The sequence below is a fragment of the Meriones unguiculatus genome, chromosome 21 (assembly GCF_030254825.1).
Source record: "Meriones unguiculatus strain TT.TT164.6M chromosome 21, Bangor_MerUng_6.1, whole genome shotgun sequence".
Lineage (NCBI taxonomy): Eukaryota > Metazoa > Chordata > Mammalia > Rodentia > Muridae > Meriones > Meriones unguiculatus.
In genome coordinates this window covers 32,204,836-32,222,858 of record NC_083368.1, presented here as the reverse complement: position 1 = coordinate 32,222,858, position 18,023 = coordinate 32,204,836, and the positions used below count along the sequence as shown (strand labels likewise).

The 18,023-nt window shown below is 42.0% G+C and overlaps 1 protein-coding gene across 9 annotated transcripts in view; it reads right to left on the bottom strand.

The window, feature by feature from the left end:
• Positions 1 to 18,023, bottom strand: part of Cdk14 (cyclin dependent kinase 14) — a 537,826-nt gene that overhangs the window by 184,437 nt on the left and 335,366 nt on the right. For all 9 annotated transcript variants that reach the window (XM_060374042.1, XM_060374035.1, XM_060374040.1 and 6 more), the window contains one exon: positions 3,380 to 3,473. In XM_060374042.1, the coding sequence (XP_060230025.1) occupies positions 3,380 to 3,473 (94 nt within the window). The remainder of the gene's footprint in view (positions 1 to 3,379; positions 3,474 to 18,023) is intronic.

The window sequence follows — 18,023 nt, the reverse complement described above, 5'->3', positions numbered from 1 at the left end:
ATCCCCATACAGGAAAAAAAATTCAACAAATGCTCCCTGATATAAATTATTTGCATTATACCAACAATTTTAGTAAGAATTTGCTGTTGCAGAACTCATTTTCTTACTTCTATTGCTGTATCATATAATTCATTCATATACCTATTTAGGATTTTTTAAAAAACTCATCCCAAAATAATACATAAGAAAAAAAATCAATCTTTTTAATAATGTCTGTTTGTTTATTTATCCATCTATCTATTATTTGGTGAAGATACCCTGCCTCAAAAGAATAAGATGGGATGGAAATCCAGAAAGAATCCACACGCACATGCACACACATGCTTAAACACACAAGTACCCCCCCCCCACATGAATGTGCACACATACATCATAAAAACAAGCAGACAGAGAAAGAAAAAGAAAAGACTTACGAACAAGTTGTCTCAAATAACTCAGTGAAGATGAAGGTTATAGAAAACAGGAAACAAAAAGGTGTTCATGGGGATTACACACGTGGAGCTGCCTGGATAGGGAGCTAAGCTGGCAGAGTGACTGTCTAACCCACACAAAGCCTCAACCTCAGGACTACGTGAAACTAGGCACGATGGTCCACATCTGTAAGAGCGCATGAGAGATGAAGGCAGGTAGAGTAGAAGTTCAAGGTCATCCTCAGCTACATAAGGCGTTTGAGGCTATGACACACTGCATGAAAGCCAAACCACCATCACCACTGACTAAACTGACTGGGCTGGAGAGATGGTCAGTGGGTGAAAACACCCGTTCTTGTGGGGGATTCAGGTCTGATTCCCAGCGCTCACAAAGCAGCTTACAACTGTCCATACCTCCAGTTCCAGGGAATCTAAGACCGTCTGTGACCTCTGTGGGAGCCAGGCCAGCACATGATACACAGACATACATTCAAGCAAAGCACACACACACACACACACACACACACACACACAGACACATACACACACACACACACACACACACACACACACACACACACAAAATAAGCCCAAAATGTTTAAGTAAATTAAGCTAAACTAAATTATTCACAAATCATGACTCATCCATCTTATACGCATAAATTAGTCTCAGAAGAAGCAGAATGTTTCTCACATGAGAAACATTTGTTTCTCAAATAATCTACAGGCCCAATCTAATTCAGTAAAGAATAGGAAAGATTTTATTGGGGAACAGATGATGAAGAGCTCCTTTAAATGAAGGGATGGATATAAAAGAATAAACAACAAATTTATGAAAAATTGACTTTGTTTCATTAAGGAGATTCAGTTCTAATAATCAGACTTAATAGGGATGCAATGCAGCTTCTAGTGGCTTTAAAAATAATGTACCAGATATGTGTGCAGTGTCTCATCTATGCAGGGGAACATTCCGTCATTAAAAATGATGACATGTTTCAGAATTTTGTCCAGTGAAAAGTGTTTGTTACATGTTATTAAATGAAAATAGAAGCTACACGATAGTAGACAAGACGGTATCCAAAAATTTAAAGCACATACACAAAAATTTAATGAAAGATGCACACACATACACTAAATGTGATTTTGTGTGAGTGGTAGCATGGAAGAATGGAGGGTGAGCCTTCAGCTTTTAAGCTTTTTGTCATTAACAGGACTCACTCGCCATTATTTCACAGTCACGAGAGAGTTCGTTTCAGCATTGTAGACATAGTATCTAATAAAACTTAAAGAAATAAAGACAATTTCTAGAAGAAAGACAAGATTTCTCAGTACAACTCTTTGTATAGAGGCTGTCTGGGACTCCCCCATCCTTCCGTCTGTCCTTACTCAGCAGCTACGCAATAGGGGACTCTATGTGAAGGACTCACATGTGCTGCAATTCCCAGGCTAGTTCCCGGTCTCTCTTCTCATTGTTTCCTTGCTGACATCGAGGGAAACACAGCGGTAACTAAGTCTCGCTCCATGGAGCACATCCTCCTGTCATTTTATACTGAAGCAGGAAGCTCACATCTCCACAGTGGACAGTCGTCGGGAATCTCCTGACTTGGTCTATCCTGAAGGCCACCTCAGCAGTTTTACAGGGGAGTTTTGTGAGGAGAAAGCATGGTGCCATGAGCTATCACAAAGTGTTTAATTTAGAGCCTTTAAATAAAATCATTAATTTGTCCATGTCTTATTCCATGTTTGAAATGATATATTTATGACGAACATAAAAACCCCACCGAACAAAATACTTGACGTGAAAGTGATGGAATGAGCACAACCCTTGCTAACTATGTCCTAGGCGTTTAAGAAACACTTTCATTTGAAGTCGATGGTTCCCCAGAGCAAGAAGCATACTGTTCACATTCCTCTCTTGTCCATGGAGAACAACCTCAGACAGTGAGCTGGGCCTTGTCCAAAGTCACCAAGGTAAAACAAGACAGAAGAGTAGAGACACAGACAAGCTTTTGCCAAAACCCAAGATACGTCTTTAGTTTTCGAAGAAATTTAAAATTATATAAAGGTTGCAAAGGTACCCATGAGCGTTCCTGTACACCCTTCAGTCAGCCTCTCATGTTAAATTTCTACCCAGCTTTACCTATATGCCACAAATAAACACCCACAGTGTACATGGGCATTCACTAACCCCTATACTTCGTGTGGATCTCATTAGTTTTTCTCTATCGAGTTATGATGATGCGGGGGTCCATCCACGCGACCACATCACTCTGAGCAGTCACATCCTCCCAGTGACTGGGATTATGACAGTTTTTCAGGCTTCCCTTGCTTTTTATGACATTGGCAAGTTTTGAAGAGTCTGAGTCAGGGATCTTGTAAACTGTCTTGCATTTTTGGTTTCATGTCATAGTTAGAGTGGACTTATGGTCTAAGGAAGAAGATGACGGAGGTGAGGCACCATTTTCCTCATATCATCTCATGGGAACACGCCACCATGTTACTTCTAATAGAGGACCAGCAGTCGTGAAGACCTGGCTGAGGCAACTTTTTGCAGGCTTGTCTCCTCTGGGAGGTCACCATGCCCTCCTCCCCTACCATTCTCCACAGTGGATGCTACAGAAGGCAGCAATCGAGGGCTGCAGTCCATGCATGGAGGGCGGTGCGTAGCTCAACTTCGCCTTCTTGGAAGATGGAACCATTATGCCTCCATGTTCACTGAAGCCCATTAGTCTACAGTATGTCTCTCATCTCACTCATTCCTACTCTTTCATCATTTTATCCTCATGTAATAATTTAAAAGGACGCTAGTCAATTAATCCTCTGCTTCTTAAAGGCAAAAAAAAAAAAAGTTAGAACTAAATGTGACAAGGGGGCAAACATGTTTTAAAATATTTCCGGCAGCGCATCAAGTCACTAAGTAACTAATTAGAAACAGGTTCTTCTGAGAAGCGCTTTGTGCAGAAACTTACCAGAAATATTCGTTCAAGTTGATCCTGAATGTCTTTCATTCCTGGAAAAGCTGCAACTCCTTGGATCATCTCAACAAAGATACAGCCAACTCCCCTGAAGAGAGAAGAGTCATTATGAAAACTTCTATAATTCTGCTTAGAAAACCGAATCAGAGACTAGAATGCCCCCATACCAGGGACGGGGCAATGAACAAATAATGCTCTCCATGATCAATCACAGCTGGGGGGCACACCTAGACCTACACTCTGTGCCCCACTTTTTCTGTTGCCTTGGAAGGACTCTAAACACGTGCAGCCATGCTGGCTCTGAGAACGATGGAAACCAACCAACCATCAGGCTTCAGTGGTTTCTCATACTGCAAGTGAGAAAGTCCTTGGCTTGACACAGGAAAGTGTCTGCGGTCCTGTTTCAACACCCATCCCAGCTACATTTCAAAAAATCGCAACGGACTGTACTTTTAGCTGCCAGGGCTTCTCAGTGTGCTCCCGGATCAGCCTCACCTGGGAAACTTTTAAAAACCACAAATGCTCTCTGACCACAAACCCCCGAAGCTTCTGCCCGGGCCTGAGCTGCTGAGATGGTTCAGGGCAGCTGAGTACGGAATTGCTGAGCCAGATTCATCCCTGACAAAGCAGAAAAGCTCACGTTGCCTCACTACCCAGAACAGCTTCCCTTCATGTATTTGCTCTTGAGCTCTAAATACAATTCAGCCCCTAATCCTATGTCACTGTCCTCTCCTCCGGGAAGCCCTCCCTGCACTTTCTAGCAGACAAGATAGTCCGTTCTCCCCCTCCCCCAGCTCACCATGACCTTGCTGGTTATGCCCTTTTTCAATGCAACCATCATTCAACGAGCTCAACCTTGCCACTTACCTGAGGTGCCATGCTAACAGTACCTATTTACAGTACAGGCAAACAGCGAGTGAAATACTTGTGCTGAGATTTGGGAGGACAAGGCATTTGAAATAGGACAGCAGGGTTGAACCAGGGAAGCCACACTAATGGCAAAGAACGCGTACAGAGCTCCCATTCCTCCTAATGAAAACCTCTGACCCGCTCCGGTTCCTGCCTGCAGGAGACCAGGCCCTGCAGGCAGCTTAGTAATTTTTTTTTTTTTAGCTCTATTTTTGAACCATTCTCTATCCTTTTTAATGTCTCTACCTTGAACATGTTCGAGTTTCCTGATTGACAATACCAGGCCATTTCTTCAAACGCTGCATTTACCTCAATCTAGGGCAAGCAAACCATTGTATCGTTAACTTATGTCAGAATCCCATGGGGTGAAAGGCAAGCGACCTACTTCTCTGCAGCTGTTCCAGCTGTTAGCACAGTTGGGATCAACACTGTTTTGAATTACAGCCATACATTACTGAGAATGCTTTTCTCACAATGCAAGCCACATAACTTCTATTTAAACACACACGTAAGGGTTTATGTGCCAAAGTGACTGCACGAATCCCGCGTTACATCATAAACACAATTGCACTCGGGGAATGAGAGTCAGTTTCCTATCATTCTAGACAGATGAAGTTCAGAGGTCTGACTCCATCGACTTAAAATGCTAGTATGGTGGTTTTCCATGTTTTTCTGTCAAGAATTCTCCCCCCCCCCCCCAGAACACTGAAGTGAGTTTCCATGGTCATCTTATTTAGTTCACATTAAGCATGTGGATTTGGAATACCCACACTTTCTTGTTCGTACACAAAAATAAACTCTGTTTTCTGCCTTCTGCCTTCTGTCTTTCCCTTGCCCCCTTACCCTGCAGTTCTGACCGTGAATCGACCACTTCCTATGGGTGCAGGGTTGAGCTGCCTGGTGGGATGGGAGACGTGTGGGGGGAGGGGTAACAATTACATTGTTGGAACTGCCTGCAGAATTTCTTGTGCAGCTACTTTCCTTAACTTACATCATCTCCAAAATACGGTACTTAGAAGATAGACCTACACTACAGTTCTGTTCAGCTAGTGCAAAACGGTACAGTTACTCTGTAGTATTTGAATGCTTGGCTGGCTGAGAGATTGGACTTCCCTTCCTAATGGATGTTTCCTATGACATCATCTTTCAGTAAAGCTGAAAGAATTATACCTAGTGATCATATAGAAACTATAATGCACGAGAAAATAAAATGTAGACTTATATAATGTATCAGTATTATTAATACAAAGATTGCTTTTATACTGGAACTGCCAAGCAGCAATAAAAGTCCTTTAGTTTCACATGAAAAAAACCACTCTGTCTGCCTCCCCTCTCTCCCCGCCATTAGTTCTGTGCCCCTTCAGCAGGCAAAGGGAGTTGATAGCGCTGAGTGGTTTGCTGAGCAGGAACCCACCTCCTTCCGCACCCACAGTGTTGTTTGTGGGGTAGTGTCTCCCTTGTGACTCTGCTTCCTAATTTGAATGATTACATAAGGGCTGCTACTGAATCTAAGTTCTCCATCGAGAATAAGATGGGCAGGGCTGGGGATATGGCCCACGGTGTTTGCCCTGCATGCACGAGGACCTGAGTTCAAATTCCCAGCTCACACACAGACTTGAGCATGGCCGTGCACACCTGCTCATTACAGGTAAGGTCAAATACAATTTAAGGGCCATTGACAGCTTTAGGACAATTATGTCATATTTCCCCACACACCAGCACAGAAATTTGAGTACAGCCTATAGCTCTATGGCAAGACATAGACAGCATCTGAGGACACGCTGTATTCAGTGTTGGAGCCTAGGGGAGGCTCAGAGACCTGGAGGCTAGAAGGGCTTGAAAGTTTCAGCCTGGCGGATGATGTGATAAGGAAACGAGATGGGGGGGGCATTCCAGGAAGAGGAAGCAGAATCTAGTAAGCGGGGAATCTTGAGAGAGTCAAGTGCCACTGATATGGCCCCACGTGAAAAAGTGGAAGAAAGGCTAAAACAGCCAGAGATCATATTTATTTCTCTGATGTTTTCGTTTCACTCCTCAGCTAGAAACCGCATACCCTCTTTCATCGAATACTCAGGGAGAAGAAACTTGATGGCAGAAACCATTTGTGCTGACTAAGCAATAAATGGTTAGTTAGAGGGGCTGGGGAGATTGCTGCCTTTGTTGAGAGCACTGGCTGCTTTTCCAGGGTATCCAGGTCCTAAGGCAATCAGGTGGGGTTCAATTCCCAGCACCCACCTGGCAGCTCACAACGGTCTGTTAACTCCAGTTCCAGAGGATCTGATGCCCCCTTCTGGCCCCCACAGGCACTGTATGCAAAGGCTGCACAGACATAATTGCAGGCAAGAGCATTCATATGGATAAAGTCAATTAATTAATTAAAGTGAAATAAATCACAGCTCTCAGAGTGGAACCAATTATAGTCATGGGTTGTTCAGTCACCTGACCCTACACCAGTCCTAGCAGTGATCACAGTAGGGGAAATAGGGCTCTTTCTCCCAATGCCCAGGGAAGGGGTAATTGCAGATTGATGTACAGGCCCATGGGACAACTCCTGCATACTCTGGAGTTTCCAATGGCCTCTGAAAGATAAGACCATTCTGTTTCCTCTCCAGATTTATTTACTTTTATTGGCATATTAAAATATGCATGTGTGTACTGTATTGACATGATGCTCTGAAGCAGATGTGTACAAGAGTAAAATCTAGCTAATTAACAACTGTATTATTTTACACACCTATTTCTGTGGTGAGAAAACTTGATTTTCACACTCAGTATTTTTCCGCCATCCACTGTACTGTCATTAAGCGGTCACCATGTTGGTTGAGAGGTTTCTCGAATTACTCCTTACTGTCACACTTTGCCTCCTTGATGGACATCCCTTAGTTAAAGATGGATAAGATATTAACAGCTGAGCCACAGGGACAGTATGAATAGGGAGATGCTTCTAAAATGAGTTCTATAAGGACTTCTGTAAATGGAGCATTTGGGAACTGGTTGGTAAAATACCGCGAGAGAAGAACTGATCTCTATGAGCTATTGATCACAAAGAGTTTTTGTTTTCTGTTTAGAAAGATTGGGGAGAACAGTATCTCATTTCTTGAGAGCACTGCCTTTTATTTTATAACATAAGTGCCAGGACATTCGGTCTATTATACTGAATTTTATATACAAATGCACAGTAGCTGGGACCTATGATTCCAGATTTTTTTCTCTAGCATCCTGTACTATTCCTATACTTTCTATCACTGACTCTGTGTTGATAAAAGGAGAATCTCTTCTTTTTTTACATTATATCTTAAGTTTTCTTTCCTTGTACTATATAATGGAGATTGGAAGCTTATACAGTCCTTTTGATGTTGTTACTATCATGAAATACATAAAGTGGACTAGCTTTATAAAGAAAAGAGATTTACTTTCCTCCAGGCAAGGGAAGTTGAAAATTCAAAGCTCAGGCATGGGTTCTAGAGAGGAACCCTCACCTTGGCTGCACCATTTCATAGTGAAGCAGAAAGGACAGGGTACAGGGAAAAGTACGGTTAGCTCTCACTGGAGGAGCCCATAACCGCACCTGGGTATGTTGCATTCTTTCTCTTAACCCTTGTGTTTGATTACATAACCAGAGCTTCACACTGGATGGCATACAGCGAAGTTAAGCAACATGCATGAACACACATTGTGCACTGCCTGTTTGTCAAGCTCCTGGTCAGATTTTATGACAGAGGGTGATGATACAAGCCTATAAGCCCACCACTCATAAGACTGATGCAGAAGGATCACGAGATCAAGTCCAGTTCAAGGACACAAAATGGCCCTGTCCAAAAACAAAGGGTACAGAGGTTGGTGGGAGGTCCTAGTTATAGCTATCATCCACCATATTTGATTTCAAGCATAATAAAATGGTCATCTCTAAAGAGGAAGGCACTTGCGCATTGTTATTCCTCTAGTTTACATTAATCTAAGTTTGATATTAGCCGAAATGGTTTAAAAAAAAAAAAAAAAAACTAAAACACTGTTTACCTTCACTAAATTTCAGATCAAGTATTTGGTTCAACCTTGGTAAACAATGCAGAAAGACTTTCATGTTGACTAGGACAGCCTAATTCAGAACGGAAAAAGTTACACATTTCATTTCTAATTTCATCTGTTAGCAAGTCTGGTATTCCACACATGAGAGACCTTTAATCAAGATGTGAAGATTTCAGTCTCATGTGGCTGTGTTGACGTGCCGAGTCCAGGAGGGACGCTGACCCAGCAAGGCCTGTGCATTCTATGTGCTGAAGTCTCAGGGACCCATGGAGCTGCCAGTCATGGCAGGGAGAAGCTGCCCCTTTGCACACAGGCTTCTCCGGTGGCAAGCTGCAGGAGGTCTCCAGTACACCCCAGAGAACTTTCACAGCCTTCAAGAACCACCTGCAACTTCAAAACCTCTTCAATGAGGACCACAAGACCCTGGCAAACCGCTCTTCGCAGGAGACAAGCAGATGAACAGTCCCACAGCCCAGCACAACTTCATTATCTTGCCTTTCCTGCTTTCAACATTATGTTGGCACCAGAAATTTGCCCTCAGCGCGTGTCCATCCAAAAGAGCCACAAGCAGTGATTTCTCTGTCCAATATGTATGCTGGTCCTGCAAGGTCCTCAAGAAAACTGGATTCTGGCTTCCTGAGTGAAGGTTTGGGGCCCGGGAATGTAACAAGCTCCTAAATTATGCTGAGGTGGCTGTTCTCCAAGTCTGATGCTGAAAAGCAAGAATCTAGAAGAATCTATGTAAGTCTGCTTTGAAAGCAGTTTGGGTGCCTCAGATACACCCCATGAACATGTATCAAAGGCTATGGTGGAAGAAACAATAATGAAACAACGGACTAGTAAATTAAATTAGGTTAAAACACAATCTAAATTCGACACTAACTCAGAAAGCTTCCTCGTTAATTAACCTAGCAGGTAATTTTATTTGGCTATGGTTCACTGAAATACACCATCATCTAATGAAAGTTGGAGCACTTTTGTATACCAAAGTGGCCATATATTTATCCCACTTTTCTCTGAAGAAAGGTATCTACTTGCAAAACAAACCAACTTTTGTTGTCTATAAGGATTAGCTTGTAGAAGACAAAAAAAGAAATCAACTTATATTTATTATAACCTGAAAATATTTCTTATACAGAACAGATATGATCTTTTCATTCTGGCACTGTGGCATTCAGCTGTTGAAAAGTGAAAGATTAAAAAATTACGCCTCACCATGCCCTTGGTGGGTACTGGAGGGACTGAATTGATTAAAGTGTCACTCACCATTTACTGTGGTTAGTGCTTCATTAGGCACCGGTAGGCACAATATATCTTTGTCAAATACTTCTACGGAGGACTTAGCTCACAAGCCATGAAAAACACAAACAAAAAACAAAACAAAACAGAGCCCTAGACTGTGAGGAAAATCCGTTTAGAAAACATTCAATTCCACAAAATTAAGCTGTAGCAGAAAGGGCAACTTGGAACTACATTTCCGAACTATTTAACAAAATTCTGTCTCCAACAGGATGTATGTACATATTGAACGAATCAGAATAAAAATCGAGCAAAAGCAAAGGATGGGATCTGGAGTTGAGTTCTGGGGTGGCCATAGCTAGGAGTCCACCTCTGCAGATAGGAGCAACATACAAAAGCAAGGACCTCTCAACACCTAATTATGTGTTCCATATGTTCCAATGATAATTTCTGTCATATTCACTCAATAAGAAAACATTTTTTTCTTGTTTCTTCTCAGTTTTCTGTTTAGCATCTCTAAGGTCCCCAGTCATAAAACCAGGAATCATCCAAAAACCTTAGCTTTCATGGGATATGGCCAAGCTGTCAGTTGTCATAGACTAACCATTCTAAACTCTAGACACTTGCTCTTCTCTCTCCGCCCTTCTTTTTCCCCTTCCCTGCTATTGGGATAGAGCTCTGACATCTTTATCCACAAGTGCCAGCCTTTCCTGTCCTAGTGATACCTTCTTCCAGGAATGCACCTAGCACTGCCAACTTAGAAGGATGGAGTGTTGGCTAGATTTATGTCAATTTGACCCAAGCTAGAGTTATCTGCATGGAGGGAAGCTCAATTGAGAAAATGCCTCCATAAGATCTGGCTGCAGGGCCTTTTCTTAATTAGTGATTTATGGAAGGGACCAGCTCATTGTGGGTGGTGCCATCCCTGGCCTGTAGTCCCATGTTCTATAAGAAAGCAGGCTGAGCAAACCACGAGGGGCAAGACAGTAGGAAGCACCCATCCACAGTACCTGCATCAGCTCCTGTTTAAAGGTTCCTGTCATGTTTAGGTTCCTGTCCTGACTTCCTTAGATGATGATATAAAAGTGTAAGCCAAATAAACCCTTTCCTTCCCAGCTTGCTTTCTGGTCATCTTTCATCTCAGCCAATAGTAACCCTAACTAATACTGATGGCTTTCTCAAGTGAAAGGCTGGGGAACTTCCCACTGGGCCTTTTTGCCTCCACTTCTATTTATCACTCTCCAGGGATACACTTTAACCCTTTCCCTCAGAGTTACCACTGCTCTGACTATATTCTTGTGTAATAACACATGATTTTGAATTCAAGTGGACCTTTCTCCTCCCTGTGACCAGCACAGTGACTAGTGCAAATATTCAGAAAATGTCTTTAATAATGATGAAATTTAATGATGTAAAAGAGTCTGAGGAGTGTGCACATGAGTTAGTCAGAGGACATGTCTAATTGATAATTAATCTTACTACATGAGAAAAAAATTAAATATTAATTTTTCCCCAAATACCTCCACTCTAACTCTGTTTATAAGATGCCACAAAGAAGCTCCAGTAGTTGCCATAGAGACCTCGTGTTTAGCAGTGAAAATTACTTAAATGCTAAAACTACCAGGCTGCTTTGCCTCTCCTCAGTGGATGAGGAGGAGCTCAGTCCTGAGGCAACTTGATGTGCTGGGGTGGGCTGAGGGGGCAAGGGGAGAGTGGATAGGAGGAAAAAAGTGGGAGGGAAGGGACCAAGAGGAGAGGAGGGAGGAGGCTACTGCTGGGATGTAAAGTAAATATATGAATTAAAAATTAAAAAAAAATTAAAAAGTAACTTTAGCTGTGCCTGAAACAATTTTTTCTTGCAAATTTTTTTTATTAATTATAGTTTATTCACTTTGTATCCCCCCTGTAGCTCCCGCCCTCCCCCTTCTCCACCCTTGCCCCTCCCCAAGTCCACTGATAGGGGAGGTCTTTCTCTCCTTCGTTCTAATCCTATCAGTCTATCAGGTGTCATCAGGAGTGGCTGCATTGTCTTCCTCTGTGGTCTGGTAAGGCTGTTACCCCCTAAGGGTTGGTGATCAAAGAGCAGGCCAATCAGTTCATGTCAGAGACAGTCCCTGTTCCTATTACTATGGAACCCACTTGGACACTGAACTGCTCTGGGCTACATCTGTGCATGGGTCCTAGGTTATCTCTATGCATAGTCCTTGGTTGGAGTATCAGTCTCAGAAAAGACCCCTGTGCCCAGATTTTTTGGTTCTGTTGCTTTCTTTGTGGCATTCCTGTCCCCTCCAGGTCTTTCTATCTTCCTCTTCTTTCATAAGATTCCCTGCACTCTGCCCAAAGTTTGGCTATGAGTCTCAGTATCTGCTTTGATACCCTGCAGGGTAGAGCCTTTCAGAGGCCCTCTGTGGTAGACTCCTGTCCTGTTTCCTGTTTTCTCCTTCTTCTGATGTCCATCCTCTTTGCCTTTCTGAACAGGGATTGAGCATCTTAGCCAGAGTCCTCCTTCTTGTTTAGCTTCTTTAGATGTACAGATTTAATATGTTTATCCTATATTATATGACTAATACCCACTTATATGTGAGTATATACCACGTGTATCTTTCTGCTTCTGGGATAGCTCACTCAGAATGATCTTTTCCAGTTCTCACCATTTGCTGGCATATTTCATGACTTCCTTGTTTTTAACTTATAAATGAATTGTATTTTGTAAGCACACATTCAGTTTCAGTGCCAGGTGTGCAAGCTTCACTCCTAAGTCCCGGGTGGATGACCACTTCGTTATACTATGCAGCCACCCCCAACTAGATCAGTATGTCTTGATTAGGTCACCACTATTAGACAAAAAAAGGATATTAAGATGCTAATTCTGTTTTTTACCCAGGTCACAACAGGATGGCTGGATAAAAATAGAGCTGAAATCAAGTGTTCAGAATTAGAAGTTTTGGCAGAGAGTAAAACAATCAGCCAAGAGAACCAGTGTCTACCACCACGATGAGTTACCCTCGGCATTCGACAGCTACTGATCTTTAAACATGCCTTAATATTTGAAGAAGATGGGTGTGGATAATGGTTACCCAAACAGATAACTGGGGACCTTCCGGTTGCTGATAAACTGTACCAGGTACAGTGGGTGGAAAAGAGAAAACACCCCCATCAGAGCCTACTCTGAGGAAATCAAAATAGAATATGCAGAACATTACATTAGACAGCGTGGGAATACGTGTTGTATTTTAGAACAATTAAAGAAGGAAGTCATTAAAGACACAACCAATGATAGTGCTTCTCAAAGGATCGAGCATAAACCAGGCAGAACAAGAGAAATAAATGATGAAGCCTGAATGTCCTTGATGGCTGCTTCACTCACAGCAGATGCAGAATAAACAAGCTATTCCTAAGGCTTCTCTCAGCAAATGCATTAGCTCCTGTTCAATAAAGCAAATGAGGAGAAAACCCTGTTCATGGGTATCTTAAAGATCCAAGCAAATGACCTATTTAAGCCTCTTTGTTTTCATGAAGCCATATCTACCATATCGTGAAGAGAAGTTATGACTAAAACCTTCATGTAAGTTACTCTCCTACAAGGAGAGTTCTGAAGTTCAATTACGTTGCATACTATACCGACATTTAAGTCCATCTGTCAAATGGCATGGTTGAGCTTTGATGGACACGGATTATGAGTATTATGATGCAACCACGTTAAGGTAAGTGACAGGGCAGGATGTCTGCTTACATAATTTTTCAGATAATGTATATGCAATATGAAGACAAGAACTTTTCACTACAGAGTGTCATGGTTTACTTTTTGGAAAAAGTGGTGAACTTTTTGGAGCATTGTCAGATACCTGCCCTGGGTGTTGCTTAAGGGCAGGATCAGTTCCTTTTCACTCTAGAATATCCTGTAAAGTGTCATTCAGAGTGAATGCAGGGATGACTGTGCAAATGGACTAATGACTAGATTCGCTGCATATATGAGGGGCTCATCATGGGAATGGGGTTACCCTGGGATTCCAGAGACAGTTTTGTCTTTTGTATTCTGTTTTGTTTCTGTGCCACCATCAAACAGTGTGAGAAAAATAACCAAACAACTCCAGGTGGGGGCCGGGGGGTTCAAAATCATCTTAAAACAACACTAAAATTATAAATTGATTTCACAGTGTCACTTAGACCCTGAAGCAGCTTCTAAGTTAAACATGTTAAATGAAACATGACAAATAGATGCAAGTGTATATAGTTGCTATAATAAAGTTTTAATCTGTTGAATTTTCATTAGCTTATACATATATTCAATTTCTAAAAGCAAATATGGTAAAAGCTAGGAATAAAGACAGAACTGTTTGAACTATCAATCAGAAAGAATGATAAAAAGCCTTTCCGGGCTCTGTAGAAAATGTAATTAGATAAGTATCTCACTCAGAGACTCTCTCATCTCACATGGGAATACAGAGAAATACAAAAGCGACATGGCCAAGACGAATTACCCTCAGGCACCCCAGAAAACAGTACTCAGATTCTGCCTCTAGTAATTCCTACCTGCCTGCCACTGACATGGAGTTCCGAAGAGCAAGCTGCTTCCTGGCCACTGATAGGTTGTTTTCGCTAGCTGTGCTTTAATTTTTTAAACGGTTGCTTTGGGGTTGCAGACAGGACTCGGGGGTTAGGAAGAGTTGGTATTTGTGCAGAGGACACAGGTTAGAGACCGTAAACCCACACGGCAGTGCATAATCATCTGTTAACTCCAGCTTCCGGAAGTCTGACGATCCTTCAGCCTAGCAGGCATACATATGGCACATGTATAGGTATGGAGGCAAACACTCGTACACATAAGAAATACATCTTCCAAAATTACTGCATTATTTTCTTTATTCTTCTGATGACCTTGCTTAGCAGTAATAATCAAGGGAAGTGACACACAAAGAGAAAAAAAATTAAAAAAATGGTAAGAATCTAAGCATCTAAAATAGAAAAAATATATGCTAATACATTTAAAATTTATACAACAGAATATCTGTAAAGAAAATGTGATTCTTAGATTATATCTTATACAACTATACAGTATCCGTCCACTGTTGAGCAGGAACACAGCGCAGTCTCTCTACTGAGCGCTACCGTGGATGGTATTCATGTAGCATGCTAGTTTCTGTTCAATCTCATGTCCATTTCCACCCAATTATGTCATTCCCATACCTACGGGCCAAAGCATCCCATCTCTTTAGCTTGACTGACCTAGAAATTTCCTATTGGGTGAGATATTTCTTGACTATCTTGCTAATTAATTTTTCTCTTTGAGACAAAGTCTCATGTAGTCCAGGCTGGCCTTCAGCTCCCTCCGTATTGGAGAACGAACTTGAGCTTCTTAGTCTCCTATCTCGACACCACGAACCCGGGCACAGCAGGCATACACTACCACACCTGTGGCACGGGGAATCAGGTCCAGGTCTCTACCAGTGAAGCTACTTCCCTGGCAAGTTCTGCTTGTTTAAATGGCGAGTTCATACTGGATTCATACAGGGTATAGACCCAAAGGTCTACCTTCTTCAACACATTCTTTATATTCACAGGAAATATTTATCTTTTTAAAAACCATGAATTCACGTTTATCTCCTTTCATAGCTGGCTAATCTGAAATCAAAATGCGGTTTTCTTGTAAACTTTGCTCTCCTGTATCATATTATATTCACTAAAAATTGGGTAGTAAGGACTATCTGTTTCCACCATCACACCTTGAGGCTACCAGTTACAAAGGTCCCACCACAGCCATGCTTCACTGGCTCCCACCAGGGCCACCTCAACCATGGGCGAGGACTTAAGCAGCCAGCTCTTCGCTCTTCATAATTAAAGCTATGAGCATTGAATTTCCAACAAAGGAATAGCATACGGTGAAATGTACAGTGCTTTCTTCAAGGAAACCAATGTAACTAATTAGAAAAGCACAATTAAACCAAATTAAAACACACACACACACACACACAAAAAGGCAACCCGAGTGAGAGATAGCCTGTTTTCAGATGTGCGCATAGTTGTAGCGATCTTCGCAGACCACAGACAGCGACAGTTCCAAGTTACGGTGAGAGGATTTGCAGTTAGCAACTGAGACGAGACTAAGAACAAGGAGACACAGGCCCTAAACATGGTGAAGATGGATCTGACAGCTGGAAATGGGGTTGCAGGATGAGAATTTTGTAGAAAGAGTAAGTGCCCAGCCAGCTCCTTCTCACCGGCACCCCACCCCTTCTCCAACATACCAGCAGGAAAAAAATTACACTTAATTAAAACAGCTTCAAAGTGATGTAAAAGTTGCAGCAGGAGCCAGGGAGGTCAGGGAGGAACCAAGAGAAATCTAATGAAAAGTGTGTGAACTGGTCTGGGAGCTCACCAGGTCCCATCTTCTACCTGATCCCAGGACAGTATCTACCAGCTTCTGAAGAATCAAAGATATGACTGTGATGCTGATTTTGGAGGGTTTCCTGCAGAAGAGGCCCACACACTGCTGTATTAGCAACTGTTCTCAGTACTATGACCCGTCCTGGACAAGAAGTATCCTCAGTAAGGAAAAGCATTGCCATCCACCGCAGCGGGGAAGGCACACCTGCAGAAAGAGCTCTCCACCTTGCCTCTTCTGCTCACAGAACCCAGGCTTTCTTTCTTTTTGTTACTTTTTATTTGATGGAGAACGCCACCTGAAAGGATGGCACCACCCATATTCAGGGTGGGTTTTCCTTCCTCAGTCAAACTTCTCTGGAAATGCCCTCAAAGGCATGCCCAGAGGTATGTCTGTTGGGTGACCCCAAAACCTAGTCAAATTTACAATGAAGATGAAGCTCCCAGGACATATGAAGAACTGAAGGGTCAGCTGGTTCCTCCATTCATTATAACACATTTACAAAAATAAGCAAAGAGCCAAGGAAGTATCCACTTATCCTCACACTTGAATCAAGTTTCCATTTAAATTCAGAGAAAGAGGAAGCATGATCAATTATATCATATATATAGTGTATAAACTGTACTATCATATAGCATATATTAAGATATACATACTCATATTTCACTTAATTATATACATGTCAGAGTGTAGAGTTGACATGGAGTGGCCGTGTGGTTAACACAGATTGTCAACTAGAGAGTATGTACAATCTCCCTGTAGACGAGTCTCTGGCTCCATGAGTGACTGATTATCTAGGTGAGTTTAAGTTCATGAGATGGGAAAGTCGACCCTAAGTGTGTGTGGCACCATAACATGGGCTGCACATCTGCTCTGTGGCTCTCTGCTTCCTGACTATAGGTAGAACGTGACCAGTTACTCCTGCTGACGAGACGTCCTCTTGGGATAGACTGTGTGGTTGAAATACCCCCCCCCTTTTTTTTTCTCAAGTTGCTTCTTGTCAGGGATTTTTGTCATAGCACTAGGATAGCACCAAATACAGATGGCGATGCTTCCTTTTCTGATTTGATAAGTGTGCACGGCACACTGGGGCTGGAGAGGACTCAGCGGTTAAAGCACTTCCTGCTCATCCTAGTTCGCTTCCTAGCACCCACAGCAGGTGGCTCACAACTGCCTATAACTCTAGTTCCAGGAGATCTGACGCCCCTCCCTACCCCTGTATGAATCTGCATATCCTCACATAGTGAGTGTGGTATATACTCATAGTTACACAGATACAGAGGTTAAAAATAAATAAATCTTTAGAAAGTATACACACATGTGTTTAGGAAGATGTATTCCTTGAAGATGAACAACTTAAAAAAATTACATGGGTACACCACAAAACGCTCCTACACTTGAGGCTTAGGAAAAGGAACACAGTGGAAGAGGGGGAGGTACAATTGTAAGAGCCAGAGGATCGGGGACTTTGCGGTGAGATTGTGTTTCTTAGGAATGTCAGAAGCTACACCCATAAAGTCTCACCAACAGGAGCTGAAACAGGAACCAAGGAACATGCCAAACTTGACAGAGGCCTCAACCTTACATAAAAACTACAGACAACCAAATAAAGCTGGAGGCAAGAAAGATGGTCCTCTCCAGGGAAACGCACAATAATTGGTTATCCATTGTTAAACATTATATGGACTCATATATATATTTAGTTTTATATTAGCACACACACATACACACATGCAATAACAATTAATGAAAACATGAGTCCATGAATTTGAAGGAAATTGGGGAGGGGTATACAGGAAGGACTGGAAAGAGGAAACGGAAGGGGAAAATGTTATAATTAGAATAAAATCTTAAAAAATAATGTATATGACACATAAATTTTGTGATTTGTTTAGCATTTGGATAACATTTTTCATATGTGTTTCAAAAACATTTTAAAACTATTTAAACTATAAGTAATTAGCAATATGAACAAAGGCAATGAAACTAAAAAGTTAAATTAGAAAATCCAGAAAACAAAAGTTTATGTTGTGGGCATTAATACTTACTATTGACTTATCCTTTAGTTAAGCAGTGGTTAGT